Source organism: Phoxinus phoxinus (genome assembly GCF_949152265.1).
Source record: "Phoxinus phoxinus genome assembly, chromosome: 3".
Taxonomy (NCBI): Eukaryota; Metazoa; Chordata; class Actinopteri; order Cypriniformes; family Leuciscidae; genus Phoxinus; species Phoxinus phoxinus.
The window spans coordinates 3,313,223-3,327,083 of NC_136878.1; the positions used below are offsets into that span (position 1 = coordinate 3,313,223).

The 13,861-nt window shown below is 38.7% G+C and overlaps 1 protein-coding gene across 1 annotated transcript; it reads right to left on the bottom strand.

The window, feature by feature from the left end:
* Positions 1 to 3,758: 3,758 nt before the first annotated feature.
* On the bottom strand, positions 3,759 to 13,533 carry LOC306995534 (C-type lectin domain family 10 member A-like). The gene is made up of 10 exons (XM_079607227.1): positions 13,356 to 13,533; positions 12,303 to 12,389; positions 10,145 to 10,240; positions 9,967 to 10,065; positions 9,195 to 9,299; positions 9,006 to 9,113; positions 8,809 to 8,901; positions 8,494 to 8,654; positions 4,786 to 4,895; positions 3,759 to 4,473 (listed from the first exon to the last, which is right to left on the bottom strand). The coding sequence occupies exons 1-10, from the start codon at positions 13,444 to 13,446 to the stop codon at positions 4,323 to 4,325; spliced, it is 1,101 nt and encodes a 366-aa protein (XP_079463353.1). The 5' UTR covers positions 13,447 to 13,533; the 3' UTR covers positions 3,759 to 4,322.
* Positions 13,534 to 13,861: the final 328 nt, after the last annotated feature.

The window sequence follows — 13,861 nt, forward strand, 5'->3', positions numbered from 1 at the left end:
AGAAAGATTAGTTCCGGCCCTCAACCCACTTTAGCTCGTTTAAAACAGACAAAAAGAACCGAACATCAAAAATCACGTAATCACGCAATAATGCAAGTCATTTTTAAAGACATTTTTGAAACCGGTAAACATATAAAATTGAGCTTTGGAGAGAAAAAATGGTCACATAAGTAACATTTTATTATTACAATAATGTAAAATACAGGTAAATGAAGCAAATCTTTTAAAAAACAACAACTAAAAAACACTATAAACAGGCTATTTTAGTTCCCCAACGCCACAACAAATCCTGTTACAATATTCAGAATGGAACAAGAATGAAAAATAAAAGTAGCTTTATAAACGTCAAGACAAAACAAAATCATCTAAAGCAAAAACAGAAACCTGCGCTGGGCTACCTCTCATTTGGCACGATGTTTCCATATTTGCGATGTATTTGGATGCTAAACTATAACTTATTATATAAACTAGGCTATGTACTTGCAAAATTACATGTGTAAAAAATACTGTTGTCAAGAGAATATATCTTAATGTTTGAGTACACTGCACTTGTGAGCTGTTTAGTGCTGCATCCGCTTTTTATTTTCCCATTGCAAAATAGGTTTGGATGAAATTACAACATTTTAAACCTTTTCACTCATTGTTTGAAAAAGGCTTTAAATGCAAGTTCCCCACAGACACACAAACACTTTTTCTTCAGTAAATCTGACTCAATTCAGATGATTTTAGCAGTATAGCCAAAGGTTGGGTTTTAGATTAATTACACCATGATTAGTTTGTGATACTGGTCAAAGTAAAGTCATAAGTAAAAGAAGTCCCTTGCCCCTCAAGGCTGCATTTATTTGGTCAAAAATACATACAAATATTAATATTGTGAAATATTATTACAATAAAAAACAGTTTTCTTTAACAGCATTCCTAACAGTAGCAATGTAACAATCTGCTATTTCAGAAGCCACAGATGCAGGATGTGTGAAGCATTAAGGCCCCGTTGACACGAGAACGCTTGCGGCTGAAAACGTAAAAATATTTTATCGGATGTGCCTTTCGTTTACACGGCGACGGCGTTTTTGGGGCTTAAAAACGCAAAAAAGTTAAACCACCCTCCAGAGTGGAAATCTTAAAAACGCTCCACCATCGCGTTCCGGTCTAAAGGGTAAAAACGGTAAAAACGCAAGGCATGCACCAGTAAGAAATTATACTTTGCTTTTGGTTGATCCACCAATACAAAAATTATACTAATTTTAATTATACACATTTCTCATTAGCTAGCAGAATGTTTTCCTTGCACGTAGATTTGCTAACTTTTACCCTCCATGTCACTAAGGTTCAATTGGTGTAGTAATAAATACAGTTTTACATGGAAAAAAAGAGAGATGAGCTTCACCTTACTGCTTCTTTTCACATGATGTAATATAAATCTATGGTGTCCCCCATTTATTATAGCTTGTCAAATTTGCCCCTTTTTGGGTGTGAGCAAAAACGCACAGTTTTTGTGTGTCCCTTTAAATGCAAATGAGCTGCTGCTCCGCTTACACAAGATGCCGATCCTTTACACGAGCTTCGGGTACAATAACAAAACACGGAAATAATCTCACTCATCCAAAGTCTCAGAAATAACTCAGAAGTGCAGCCTTACGGAGGAACAACTAAACTCAAAGACACTATATCACAACTAAAAAAAAGGTTGAGTCACCTTTAAAGTTCAGGTACAAGTCAATTCACCAATCTTTTTTTCTTTGTTCAATTTGCACACTGAACATGGGTCGGAGCTCTTGATTTCGACCTCCCAAAGTTCACCAGATAGATGAGTTTCAGTTTAAAATGTACAAAACGTTCGATTGTAGTTCATTATTTTAATGGATACTTTACCAAAGCAATGGCACAAAACACATTAGAGAACTTTTATGTTATAATGAGAACCGAATATCCTGTTCTCTGTATATTCAACTCACGCTTTATTCATGACGTAAGGAGTGTCATCCGCCCATCTCCACTCCCCTGTGTTCTGGTCTGACCCAGTAGGCAAGTGGTTTGGCCAAATGGGTAACACATTTCTAGGAGGAGAAATAAAAAAAATAATACTGAAAGGCAGAATAAAAGGTCATTTAAAGGTACAATATGTAAGAATTTTGTAATAAAATATCCAAAAATCACTTGCACAATGTGATATATTTCCTGCAGTTGTGTACTTACAATATCCCAAAAGTCTCCAAAGATTTTGTATTTCAGAGAAATTCTCATTTTAAATAATGGCCCGTCCCAGAAAAAAATGTCGCCTGTCAATGACGCAATATCCGCGCTATTCTCGGTTTCCGCTCGTACTGCCATAGCCATGACGTAACCATGGTGACAGACGTGGACAACTGCGTAGTGCGTAACGATTAGCGGCACGCTTATTTCGTTCAAACATTATGGACCATGGCAAGCAGACTTTGGGACAAAAGGAGAACTAAAATGAGGCTCAATATCAGCGTGGTGTTTTCGAGATGCCGAGAGCTGGCGTCCGCGACAAACTTGGACTTGACAGATCTTTACGAGTCACGACTTGACAGCGACGCCGCTCTTGCACATACTTTATTAGACAGGTGAGCAAATGTACATACATCAAATCAATGGTATATATAGCTCAGCATGATGAAATGTTAGAATATGATCTGTATGTTATTCTAATGTTGATCTAGCTTACTAGTAAGCTGCTAGTTTCATATAGCAAACGAACTAACACATAGAATAACATTATAACTTTCAATACATGCTGTTTAGTGTGATAGTGTAACGTTAGACCAAGTGAGACAGCGCTGTGTTACCTCACAAATTTAATTCATCAAATAAACTGACCTGTGTGAGTAGTAATTCAGCAGTTGCGGGTAGTTCGGTAGAATTAATCCTTTTTCCTTTATATCCGCGGGACTCGCGTGTGATATCTGTCTATTATTAGCAATCGCGACCTGCTTCATACCACAGTAATGTTAAAAAACATGAATGTTTTCACTCATCCATTAACATTATTAGATCCATCAGCTTGACAGCAAGTCCCAGCATTCAGCTCGTCACTGCGTCATCAACCTTTGTGACCCCTAGTGGCAAATTTTTTTGACATATTGTAGCTTTAAAGGAACCGTATTGTGGCCAAAACTGGTACTGCAATCACTTCCAAATGACTGTAGAGCGGTGTATCCCCTCCTCCTCCCCCTGACTCGAGGTTGCCAGATAGGCTGCAGGATCCAGCAGGAACGTCGGCTGCTACAAGGTGCTTCCAATGGCAAGACTAGAGCAGAGCTGGCAACCCGGATGCCGAAACACTTCTGACTTCGTGATTGGTCGATAGGTGGAGGGTGGCGCATCAGGCCAAAACACAACATGACGACAACAACATCAGTAGAGGGCTGCAACTTCTCTTTTAAATGACAATATCCTGGCCGGACTACTGTTGTCAGTGATATAAGTATTTGAAATGAACATGATTTCTTAATGTCTACTGACACATCAGAGCCATTTTATGATTCATTGAAATACATTTCTTACATACGGTTCCTTTAAGACAAACCATGTGCAAATTCATAAATCCACTTTTATGCCCTTAAACGCTCGTTTTTTGGGGTTGACAGCTTATAAAAACTTATTTCTGGGTTTATTTAGCTTGTTTGCTGTACATCTCGTCACACAGCAGCTTTTAGACATTGTTTTTATTTTTGTTAGAAGCAAGAAATGACAAGGAGGCAGCTTCACGTAATGCAAAGTCAATGGAGACGGTTGGATTTACTACAGTAGTCAAGTCACCTTTATTTATATATCGCTTTTTACAATACAGATTGTTTCAAAGCAGATTTACAGAGATAATAAGAAAAAATAATGTAGCAAAGTTTGTTTAGAAGAAAATAGCGTCGCAGTCCAGTTTAAGTAAGTTCAGTGATGGTTAATTTTTTGTTGTAAAAAAGTTATTAAAAGTCAGTAAAGTTGAGTGAGTGGATCTCTGAGCTGGTGTGAGTGAGTGAGTGGAGGCGGGGCTAATTTGCATATTCATGGCTCCGCGATTATAGGCGCTTAGAAAAAGCAATGGAAAATTACTGCTTCACAGCATTGTCCTGTGACACTAAAAATCTCTTAACTTGTGAGCACAAATATCTCTTGAAACCACACAATCATAAGATTAAAATACAACAGCAAGCATTCTGAGAGCAAGGGAAATAAGTAATATAATAAAAATGATTAAAATGGAATGGAATAATTAAATGATTGATTAAAGGATTATAAATGAATAAAGAAACAAATAAAACACAACAATTGTGTTCTTGAAGCAACACACAAACGGGTTGCTATTAAGAATCCTTCGGTCCTTTACATATAAATTTCATTTTGATGGAGCAGTGGTTGTCATTAATTTTCATATCTCTGTATATATGTGCACAGTCCTCTCCTCCCTCTTGTGGATGTCCTTGCCAGTCATCCGGCTGCCCAGGTCCCCAGTGTCTGTAACATAAAGCCAAAAAATACATATAGAAAAACTCTCTGATTTTCCATCTAAACTAAAGTTCATTTTATGGTCATTTAATTCCATGTCCATACAACAACTATTCAAATGGCTGAAAGGTTGTTTAAAAAAGGTTGTGTGTGTGTTAAAAAAAGCATCTTGAATTGATTGCTTCCCTACTTTCGTTTACAAAGGGCAATAATTGAGGGGAATAACTTATATATATAAGATAATCCTGTGGAAGCTGTGGATACAGCTGTTTGTAAGGGAATGGCAATCATGGAAAACTGTGGCTGCATAATTCAACTCACACTTTGTCCATGGTGCAAGGAGTGTCATCCGCCCATCTCCACTGGCCTGTGGTCTCTTCCGTTAGACCGATCCAGTATTGAAATGGTTTGGCCAAATGGGTAACAAATTCCTAGGAGGAGAGATTTAAAAAAAATACTGAAAGTGTAACGGGTGTCTGCAGTATTTAACAATTAATTAATTAAATTGCTATGGGTGCAGATAATTCATCAGAAGATTATTTTATTAGCTCGTAAAGGAGGTAGCGGGTTGTGGTAGGAAACAACAAACGACACAGGTTGAATACGAACTGGCAGGGCTCGACATAAGCAATGGCCCGATGGCCCGGGGCCTGTAAAAGAGTATGTCGGTGACTGGCCATCAGCAAAACAAACCGCAATTCGTCACACACAGTGGTGCGAAGAGTGTCAATGTTACTTCGGGTTATTGAGTGTTCCGGCTGTGAATTATAAGCTCTGCCTCCGATTGAGCTAAAATCAACCAATCGTTGATGTAGTTCAGTATTCGCATACTCCGTTGTTGGGGGGCGAGCGCGCGCGCGCCGTGTCCATGCACTTCGTGAACGTGCGAGCCTGCGAGGTGCTAGGGACAGACCAAACGTCAGGACATTGTACTTATAAGCTCAACCCTCGGAGGCGAATATCAAGAATGGCCTGTGACGGGATGCTATCTGTATCTGAAAGTAAGCGTCTTTCAGATCCACTGAGATAAACCATGCAATCTCACGGGCGACTTTGCGCGAGGATTGGTTGTCAGCAATTTGAACGAGCATTTCATAAGCGCTTGTTCAAACGTCTGAGGTCTAGGATGAGTCTGAGTCAAGAGACCACCACCCTTTTTGGGGACGAGAAAGTAGCGTCTGTAAAAGCCCGACTCGCTCTGCGTTAGAGGAACGGTCTTTATAGCCCCTTTCCCCAGCAGTTTCGCTATTTCGGCGCGAAGTAGATGTGATACTTCACCGTAGGGGCGGACTGGGCTGGCCAATGTGGGCCTGCCCACTCGGAAGGCTACACGAATATATTTTTAAAATGACGGAAATCATAATATTACATTTATTTTCTATGCAAATGGCTGAGTGAATCGATCGCGCGGGCGCGGCCGACAAGGAGTGTGTTTTGTGTGTCTTTTGCTTTCACCCAATGCGCGTCTCACAGGCCCGCATGGCCAGCAATGGCGTCGGTGAACGAGGAATATCCACACGATTCACTATAATCTCGGAGTAAAATGGAACTCAACACTCACTCAGCTTCTCCATACACTGCACGGTATGAATTGAATTAAATTAACGTTTTTTCTACTTTTCTTTCAACTATATACTTTTAACTTTTAGCGCGAAGATCGACTCACGTCTTCTCTCCTCTATGCTCAACCATAGACATCATATATATATATAGACGCCCTATCGACCGCTACTGCCTACTAGCGCGGTCGAGCCGCGGGGCCGCCATCTTAGACCGGTCACCCGCTCCACTCAGTGTAATCTGTATGGCAGGTGCAATGAGCTGTCAGCGCATTTATTAATCATACCTCACTGAATACCGAACTGATTTTCACGCGGGTTTTTTTCTGCAAATGTCATTCATGTAGCTATGATACAGGACACATGGTTCGGCATATTTTAATATTGATAGTAGGCTTAACAGTAATATAATATTCTGATATAAGATATAAAGTGACCAGACGTCCAAAATCAAAATATGTGATGTAGGATATAAGGTATTTTATAAATCACACACTATAAATATGATAAAGAAGCAGAAACAGATAGTTTCAGTAAAGTAAGATATTTTAATAAGTAGAAGAAACAACAATGATTTGTGACACACACACACTCTTACTCTCTCTCACTCACTCACACACACCCACACACTCGATTTGCGCATCGCCGTCATGTGTGTATAACACAGGTAACGTTAACGTTATTAACTTACATACATTGCTTCCTGGTATCACGTGCGCAAACACAAATAACCTATATTTATATATGTTTATACTACAGGGCCGTTGAATGCTTGTATCTGATAACAGAGAAGCTCTTGTAATTATTACTTCACCCCACCTCTCCATGCTGGGTGAACACCGGCTGGCCTAGCTAACCTTAGCTGGCTACGATTTCAGTACAGTAATATCAAAGATCCTTGCTCCTTCTCAATTATCTGGTAATATTCTATTCACAAAATACAACCAAAAGTACGGTAATGTTAAAATTTACTTGTGAAAAGTAATCCCGGGCCCTATATTGCGCTGGTCCGCCGATTAGAACAGGAAAATGCTCCACAGTGCTCTGGAATCTAACTGCTGCTAAGCAACGAAACTAGGAGTACGACCGGTTTAAGATGGCGGCCGTATTTCTCAGTGCCCAGCAGCCAATAGGGCATCTATTCTCTATATAATATCATAGACAGTATATAAACTGGACACAGCGACCCCATAGGTTTCAACGGAGAGAAATGAAGTCAATTAGAAGCACTCACTTCCTGATCGCAAGGCGAATTGCGCAGGCTCAAACTGAGCTTAACGACGTAGATGTGACGTGAGCAACCTGTAGGTCTTCTAGTAGCTGTGCCGAGAGAAATCTGAATCATTCCCTTCCGAATCTCGCAGAGACGGAGAGCGTGAGTATTAGCTGTCCATGAGCTAGCAGCGGGAGCAACTTTATCACTCTCTATGAGCTTCTCCCTTGACTTTATCAGACTTTATGCCTCCACGTCCTCCCGATTGCTTGCGAGCTTCTCTGCCTGTCCATATGGTAATTTTTCGACTTGTGCGACAGAGTCGCGCGGGTATGACGCAATCGTTAGCCTATTTTTACAAAAACTGCTTCTACGGGGCCATAACGTAAGATACAAGGTAATGGAGCCTTTTATACATTTTCGTGTTTCTTTAGAAATAAACAATGGACAAACGGTGTCTTTAAACGCCTCAGATGTAAAGTTATTCGCAGTCAAAGTGACGCCAAAATGAATGGGAGTCAATGGAATGCTAACAGCAGGTGGGGGTCCGCTAGCCAATGGCGGCGCCCGGGGATGCTTCAGTGTCTTCCGAAACACTGCCCCCCTGTATAATATGTATGTGCTCAACTCTGGCTCAACTCTCTTCTCCTCTCGTTACGCAGGCTGTCCACACACACGCACAGCGCGTGATGTCGGGAACGTTCTCATTGGTCAATCGCAAATCAACTAATAATAACTGCTTTTCTTAAATCACCCACTATTTTTCTTAAATCGCTTTTACACATCACTATTTTACCTTCATTAGGGAAATTAGATGTTAATAAATTGCAAATAAATTAAACTTAACTTCCTTTATTTAACCAGGGTTACAAAAGGCAGAATAAAGTGTATTAACCCTTTCATGCACAGACACCCAGTGATTTGGAACATATATGATTGATTTTATTCAGTTTTTTTGTTGATAGAAGCGCTATGCGTGATGTGACGATGTTTGTATCCTCATGTTCTGTTTTTTTATTTTATTTTTTTATTTGCATTTATCGTTTCCTTCCATAACACTTACAGCGAAAACATTAACTCCTGTCCGCTACTTAAAAAACCCTAAAAAATGGAAACATTCCTGCTTTAAATTATAAAGCAATATGAGAGGTAGAAAAAAAAGGTGGTTTCTCACAGTGACCATGCGCTTGACAGGGTTAAGGAAAAGAGTGTTTGTGAGAGTGTGTGTGTGTGTATGTGTGTGTTTCTGTTACTCACCCACTCCTCCTCTGAGCCTTCTTCTAATTTTAAGAGTAACGCGCCCTGCTCTTCGCAGTAATCTTTAGCTTCGGTCCAGTTCATTGAGTGACTAGAGAACAGGTAACAGCTGTTGCTGAACGGGATCCACTCAGTTTCAGTACAGCCGGATACAAGCGAGTCTATGTAGAGGACAAAACTAAATTAACACTTAAGTTCTCAGACAAAAAATTCTGTCATCATTTACTCCACCTCTTACTCCACCAACAAAACAACAGCATTAAAATAGGAACTACATAAGCACAATTTTGCACCTTTAATTTAGAGTTTACTCACTGGTTAATGATAGTTTATAAGACAAAGCTTGAACTATTGATCTCAGTTCCTCCACTGTATTCTTGACGTCCGCCAGTGAGTTTGACATGGCCACTTTAACCGGAGACAAAAGCCAAACAGAACAATTTATCAGCCTGATTATAAGAAAAGCACAATTGAAGAACATGGTATTTCATGAATACAATTTCTAAAATTACTTTGTATACGTTGAAAAATCAGAGATGACCTAATACTGCCATGTGTCAGTTTAAACATAAGAGCTGATACTGCAGAGTTCAAGTTGTCCATCAAATCATTTTGGTGCTCTGTAGGAGAAAGAAATAGAGATATACAGCTTGTCTTAAATATGAGGATTATTCAAAGCTGAATGTACGTCCAGCACTCACCCAACTTTTGTTGGTTTTCCTCTTGTTCGGATGCGAGTGAACTCAGTGACGAGCCGAGATCGGTCATCAAGGTCACAATATTAGACAACTTCTTTCCATGCATTTCTTTTGAGAGTAAGAGGGACAAATGATAAGTAAATAATCAATGTTTTTATGCACATATCAAATCTTAGACTATTTATTTAGTGTTAAAGAGAAGAGGTGGTTAAGGGAACACGCCGACTTTTTGGGACTTGATCTTATTCACCGTATCCCCCAGAGTTAGACAAGTCCACACATACCCTTCTCGTCTCCGTGTGTGTCGTAACTCTGTCTGACGCACCCACCGCTAGCCTAGCTTAGCACAAAGACGGGAGGTAAATGGCTCCAGCTAGCATACTGCTCCCAATAAGTGACAAAATAACACCAACATTTTTCTATTTACATGTTGTGATTTGTATAGTCACAGCGTGTACAAATAACAAGGTCACATGAGACACAGCCATCTTCTAACCGTATAAGCTAAAGTCCCAAAAAGTCAGTGTGTTCCCTTAACAATCATGTTCTGCTGAGAAACTTAAATCATGAAAAAATTCATTGCATTAAAGATTTGACCCCAAACAGACATTAGTAATGTCACATTTTTCATGGAGGTAATTTATGTTTAAACTGCTATGTTTAAATATTACAAAAGATCACGAATTATCATCCTGATACTTCAGTTTTTTTAAATCCATAAATGGCCTAATAAAACAAAATAAAACATCAGAGTTGCGCCAGTCAAGACACTAACCGTTGGCCATTGTGTTACTTGATCCAGACATGTTCAAAGAGTAACTCAGACTGGACACCAAATTCTGCAGCTCAGAAACCTTCTTTTCTAAGTCACTACCTGTAAAAAAAAATAAAAAACAGTTGTTAATTAAAAGTCCATTATCAAAACTGATCTGTGATGATGATGAAGTTCTCACCTGAGATCTGAACATCAGATTTGACTGAGGTTAGATCAGAAGTATGGCTGCTCATCCATCTCTCCAGCATTGAGAACTTTCTTTCTTGATGCGAAACTTCAAACCAAAATAAACAGACAAACATACAAACTTTTTCAATACTCATTTGCTAATTCAAATAGTTTATCAAAACTCAGAGCAAAGCAGTTCAGTTCATATCATAATTGACCCTTCGCAGGGAGCTTGATTGACAGGTGATCTGACCAATCATACTTCGCCATCCGCCATTTTGTCGGACAAAGCAGTCAGGAGCATAGACATCATATAGATAGACGCCCTATCGACCGCTACAGCCTATTAGCGCTCCACTCAGTGTAATCTGTATGGCAGGTGCAATCATAGACATGTATAAAGGCTAGATGGCTTACCGGCGCTGAGAGCCAATGGGACCCGACGACGTCACACGGCGGCCATCTTAAGACAGGACCGCTCGTCAAGTTATAACATTAAAGTCTATTGTGCATGTAGTGCTGAAATAACGATATTTTGCTCAATTTTCAACCGATTTTCAAACGGCTTGGTGTGTCATAAACGTCAGGGATGTGGCTATTTAACTGCATACTTGTGAAAAAATATAGCCAAACATCGGCATCAGCACAAATCATAGCCACGTTAATAAGGTTTGTAATAAACCAAACCGTTTGTAAATCCGTCAAGAATTCAGCAAGTTACGAGCATTTTAGTTGGCGTATGTCACTCACCTTCCGTCCACAGCAGCAGGGAGCAGCAGCGCAGTCTCCTGACCTAAGATGGCCGCCAAGCGACGACACAGCTGACTCCGCCTTGAGCCATCTAGCCTATGTCTATGGGTGCAATGAGCTGTCAGCGCATTTAATTAATCATATCTCACTGAATACCGAACTGATTTTCACGCGGGGTTTTTTTCTGCAAATGTCATTCATGTAGCTAATATACAGGACACATAGTTCGGCATATTTTAATATTCATAGTAGGCTTAACAGTAATATAATATTCTGATATCAGATATAAAGTGACCAGACGTCCAAAATCAAAATATGTGATGTAGGATATAAGGTATTTTATAAATCACACACTATAAATATGATAAAAAAGCAGAAACAGATAGTTTCAGTAAAGTAAGATATTTTAATAAGTTGAAGAAACAATAATGATGTGACACACACACACACACTCACACACACTCGATTTGCGCATCGCCGTCATGTGTGTATTAAAGTTAACGTTACACAGGTAAGTTAAAGTTATTAACTTACATACATTGCTTCCTGATATCACGTGCGCAAACACAAATAATCTATATTTATATATATTTATACTACAGGGCCGTTGAATGCTTGTATCTGATAACCGAGAAGCTCTTGTAATTATTACTTTACCCCACCTCTCCATGTCGAGTGATGCAGTAAACACAGCCTAGCTAACGTTAGCTGGCTACGATTTCAGTAATATCAAATCCTTGCTCCTTCTCAATTATCTGGTAATATTCTATTCACAAAATACAACCAAAAGTACGGTAATGTTAAAAATTACTTGTGAAAAGTAATCCCGGGGCCCATCTATTCTCTATATAATATCTATGGTCAGGAGAGTTAGTAGATTAACATGGGAGGATTTGAGCTTGAGAAGCGGAGTGTACTGACGTCTTTCCGCGGTTAAAACAACATTCCTTCTGATGTTCATTCATGTTTATTTGATGCTATAAATGAACTAGAAGGAAGAGATGATCGGTTCACGAGCAGCTTTAACTGAGGCGACACAGCGATCTGTCACACACATTAAAGAGCCACAAAACGGTATTTATCGTTTACATTTCTTTAAAAAAAAGGACCAAATTTGAAAGGTGAGACTTTGTTTAATATGTTTAATATCAAAAGTAACCGAAAAGTAACCGGGTCTGTCCTCTCTGCTCCACGATGTGTTTTTCACTGCGTGTGAACATGGTGTGTGTGTGTGTGTGTGTGTGTGTGTGTGTGAGAGAGCGGCTTAGCTTGTCGGCCATAGCGACAGTAACTAAGAGGGGGGCGGGTCTTTGCGAACGGTCAATTATCTGTTTAGTAAATTTTGATGTTAAACAAAAAACAGTCCATGTTCACATTATTTCTCACACTAAAAACACAAAGATGTTTAATCCACTCACGGATGACAGAAGTCATGATGATGAAAATAATCATGCAAACTGTTCCTAGAAGCACAAGGATGCCAGTTTTTCTGCTACATGAGCGACCTGCAGAAAACAACACACAATCCTTGATTCATTTATATTGGTAATATCACATATACAATGTCGAAATGTAATAATTTAATTTTGCAATGCCATGTTTTAATTCTTTTCACATTTGTCCTGTCCTCACATTTTGAGATATCATTCATGTCTGTACAAAATGGTGCCGGAACAAGTGACATACCCAAGTTTATACTTAGAAGAAGTTTAAATCATCATAGTACGAGCAGTAAATATATATATATATATATATGATATCCATAATTACATGATTCATTTATTGAAGCTCACTGGTTAAAAGAGATGTTATCCAGTATGTCCTAACTGAGGAAGAAACATGCACATTCCCGATTCCAATTACATTTCAAATATAAAAGTTGCTTTTGAAATAATGATTTAAAAAAGTCTGTCAAGACATTGAAATAAATGTAATTGCTAAACATTTTCCATTTCACTCATGCTGTAAAAGCCAAAATGAGTTTAATGCTTTAAAGGTAGGGTAGGTCAGAATTGTCTAAAAAAACATTTATTCAAATTTGTTTAAACTGTCTTTATATACCAATACATAATTAAAATGCAAGTACTCTGAAATAGAGAGTATAAAAAACTGAGTGACTCTAGTGTATTTAATCTTCAATAAACACAGCTCATTAATTCCATTCACTCCCACCTAGAAACGGGTGCGCGACTGCGCGCACGTGGGCAGAGCCAGTAATAGCGGCGGTAGTCATGGCGACGGAGAGTGACAGTCGCGCAAGCCAATCACTTGTTTCGTCCCGATAGGAATTAATGAGCTGTGTTTTTTGAAGATTAAATACACTAGTCACTCAATGTTTATACTCTCTTTTTCAAAGTCCTTACATTTTAATTATGTATTGGTATATAAAGACAGTTTAAGCCAATTTGAAAAAAAGTTATTTAGACAATTCTTACCTACACAACCTTTAAGATTAAGTTTCTCCAACTGACCGTGATATTGTAAATCTTCCAAACCTCTCCGAAATGATTTCTTTGGTTCACATTCCATCTCCATTTTAATGTATTCTTCAGAACGATCCATTTTCTATAAAGGGCAATATAATGTGAGCAAATTTAACAGTCACTTGCGTCTTATAGTTGAAATTAAAAACACCACCTCTTATATAGCATTTATGTTCCTTAAAAAAAATTTCACTTCCATATTCTGAGGAAGTGATATTTAGGGAATTCAATCTGGGAAGATTATGTATTCTGTTGCACACACACACACACACTTAACCCTTGTGCACTGTTTGATTTCTGTGTACACCCTTTATGGTGCGGGTCAAATTGACCCTAATTGGATTCAATACAATTCCTCAAAAATCACACTATGAAAAACAACAAAGATTCAGGTACAAATTGTAAACTTTTAATATCAACATTTGTCAAACATTACAAAAAATATATATAGGGACATATGATTTATGAAAATGTTTTTTAACCATTTTTTAAAA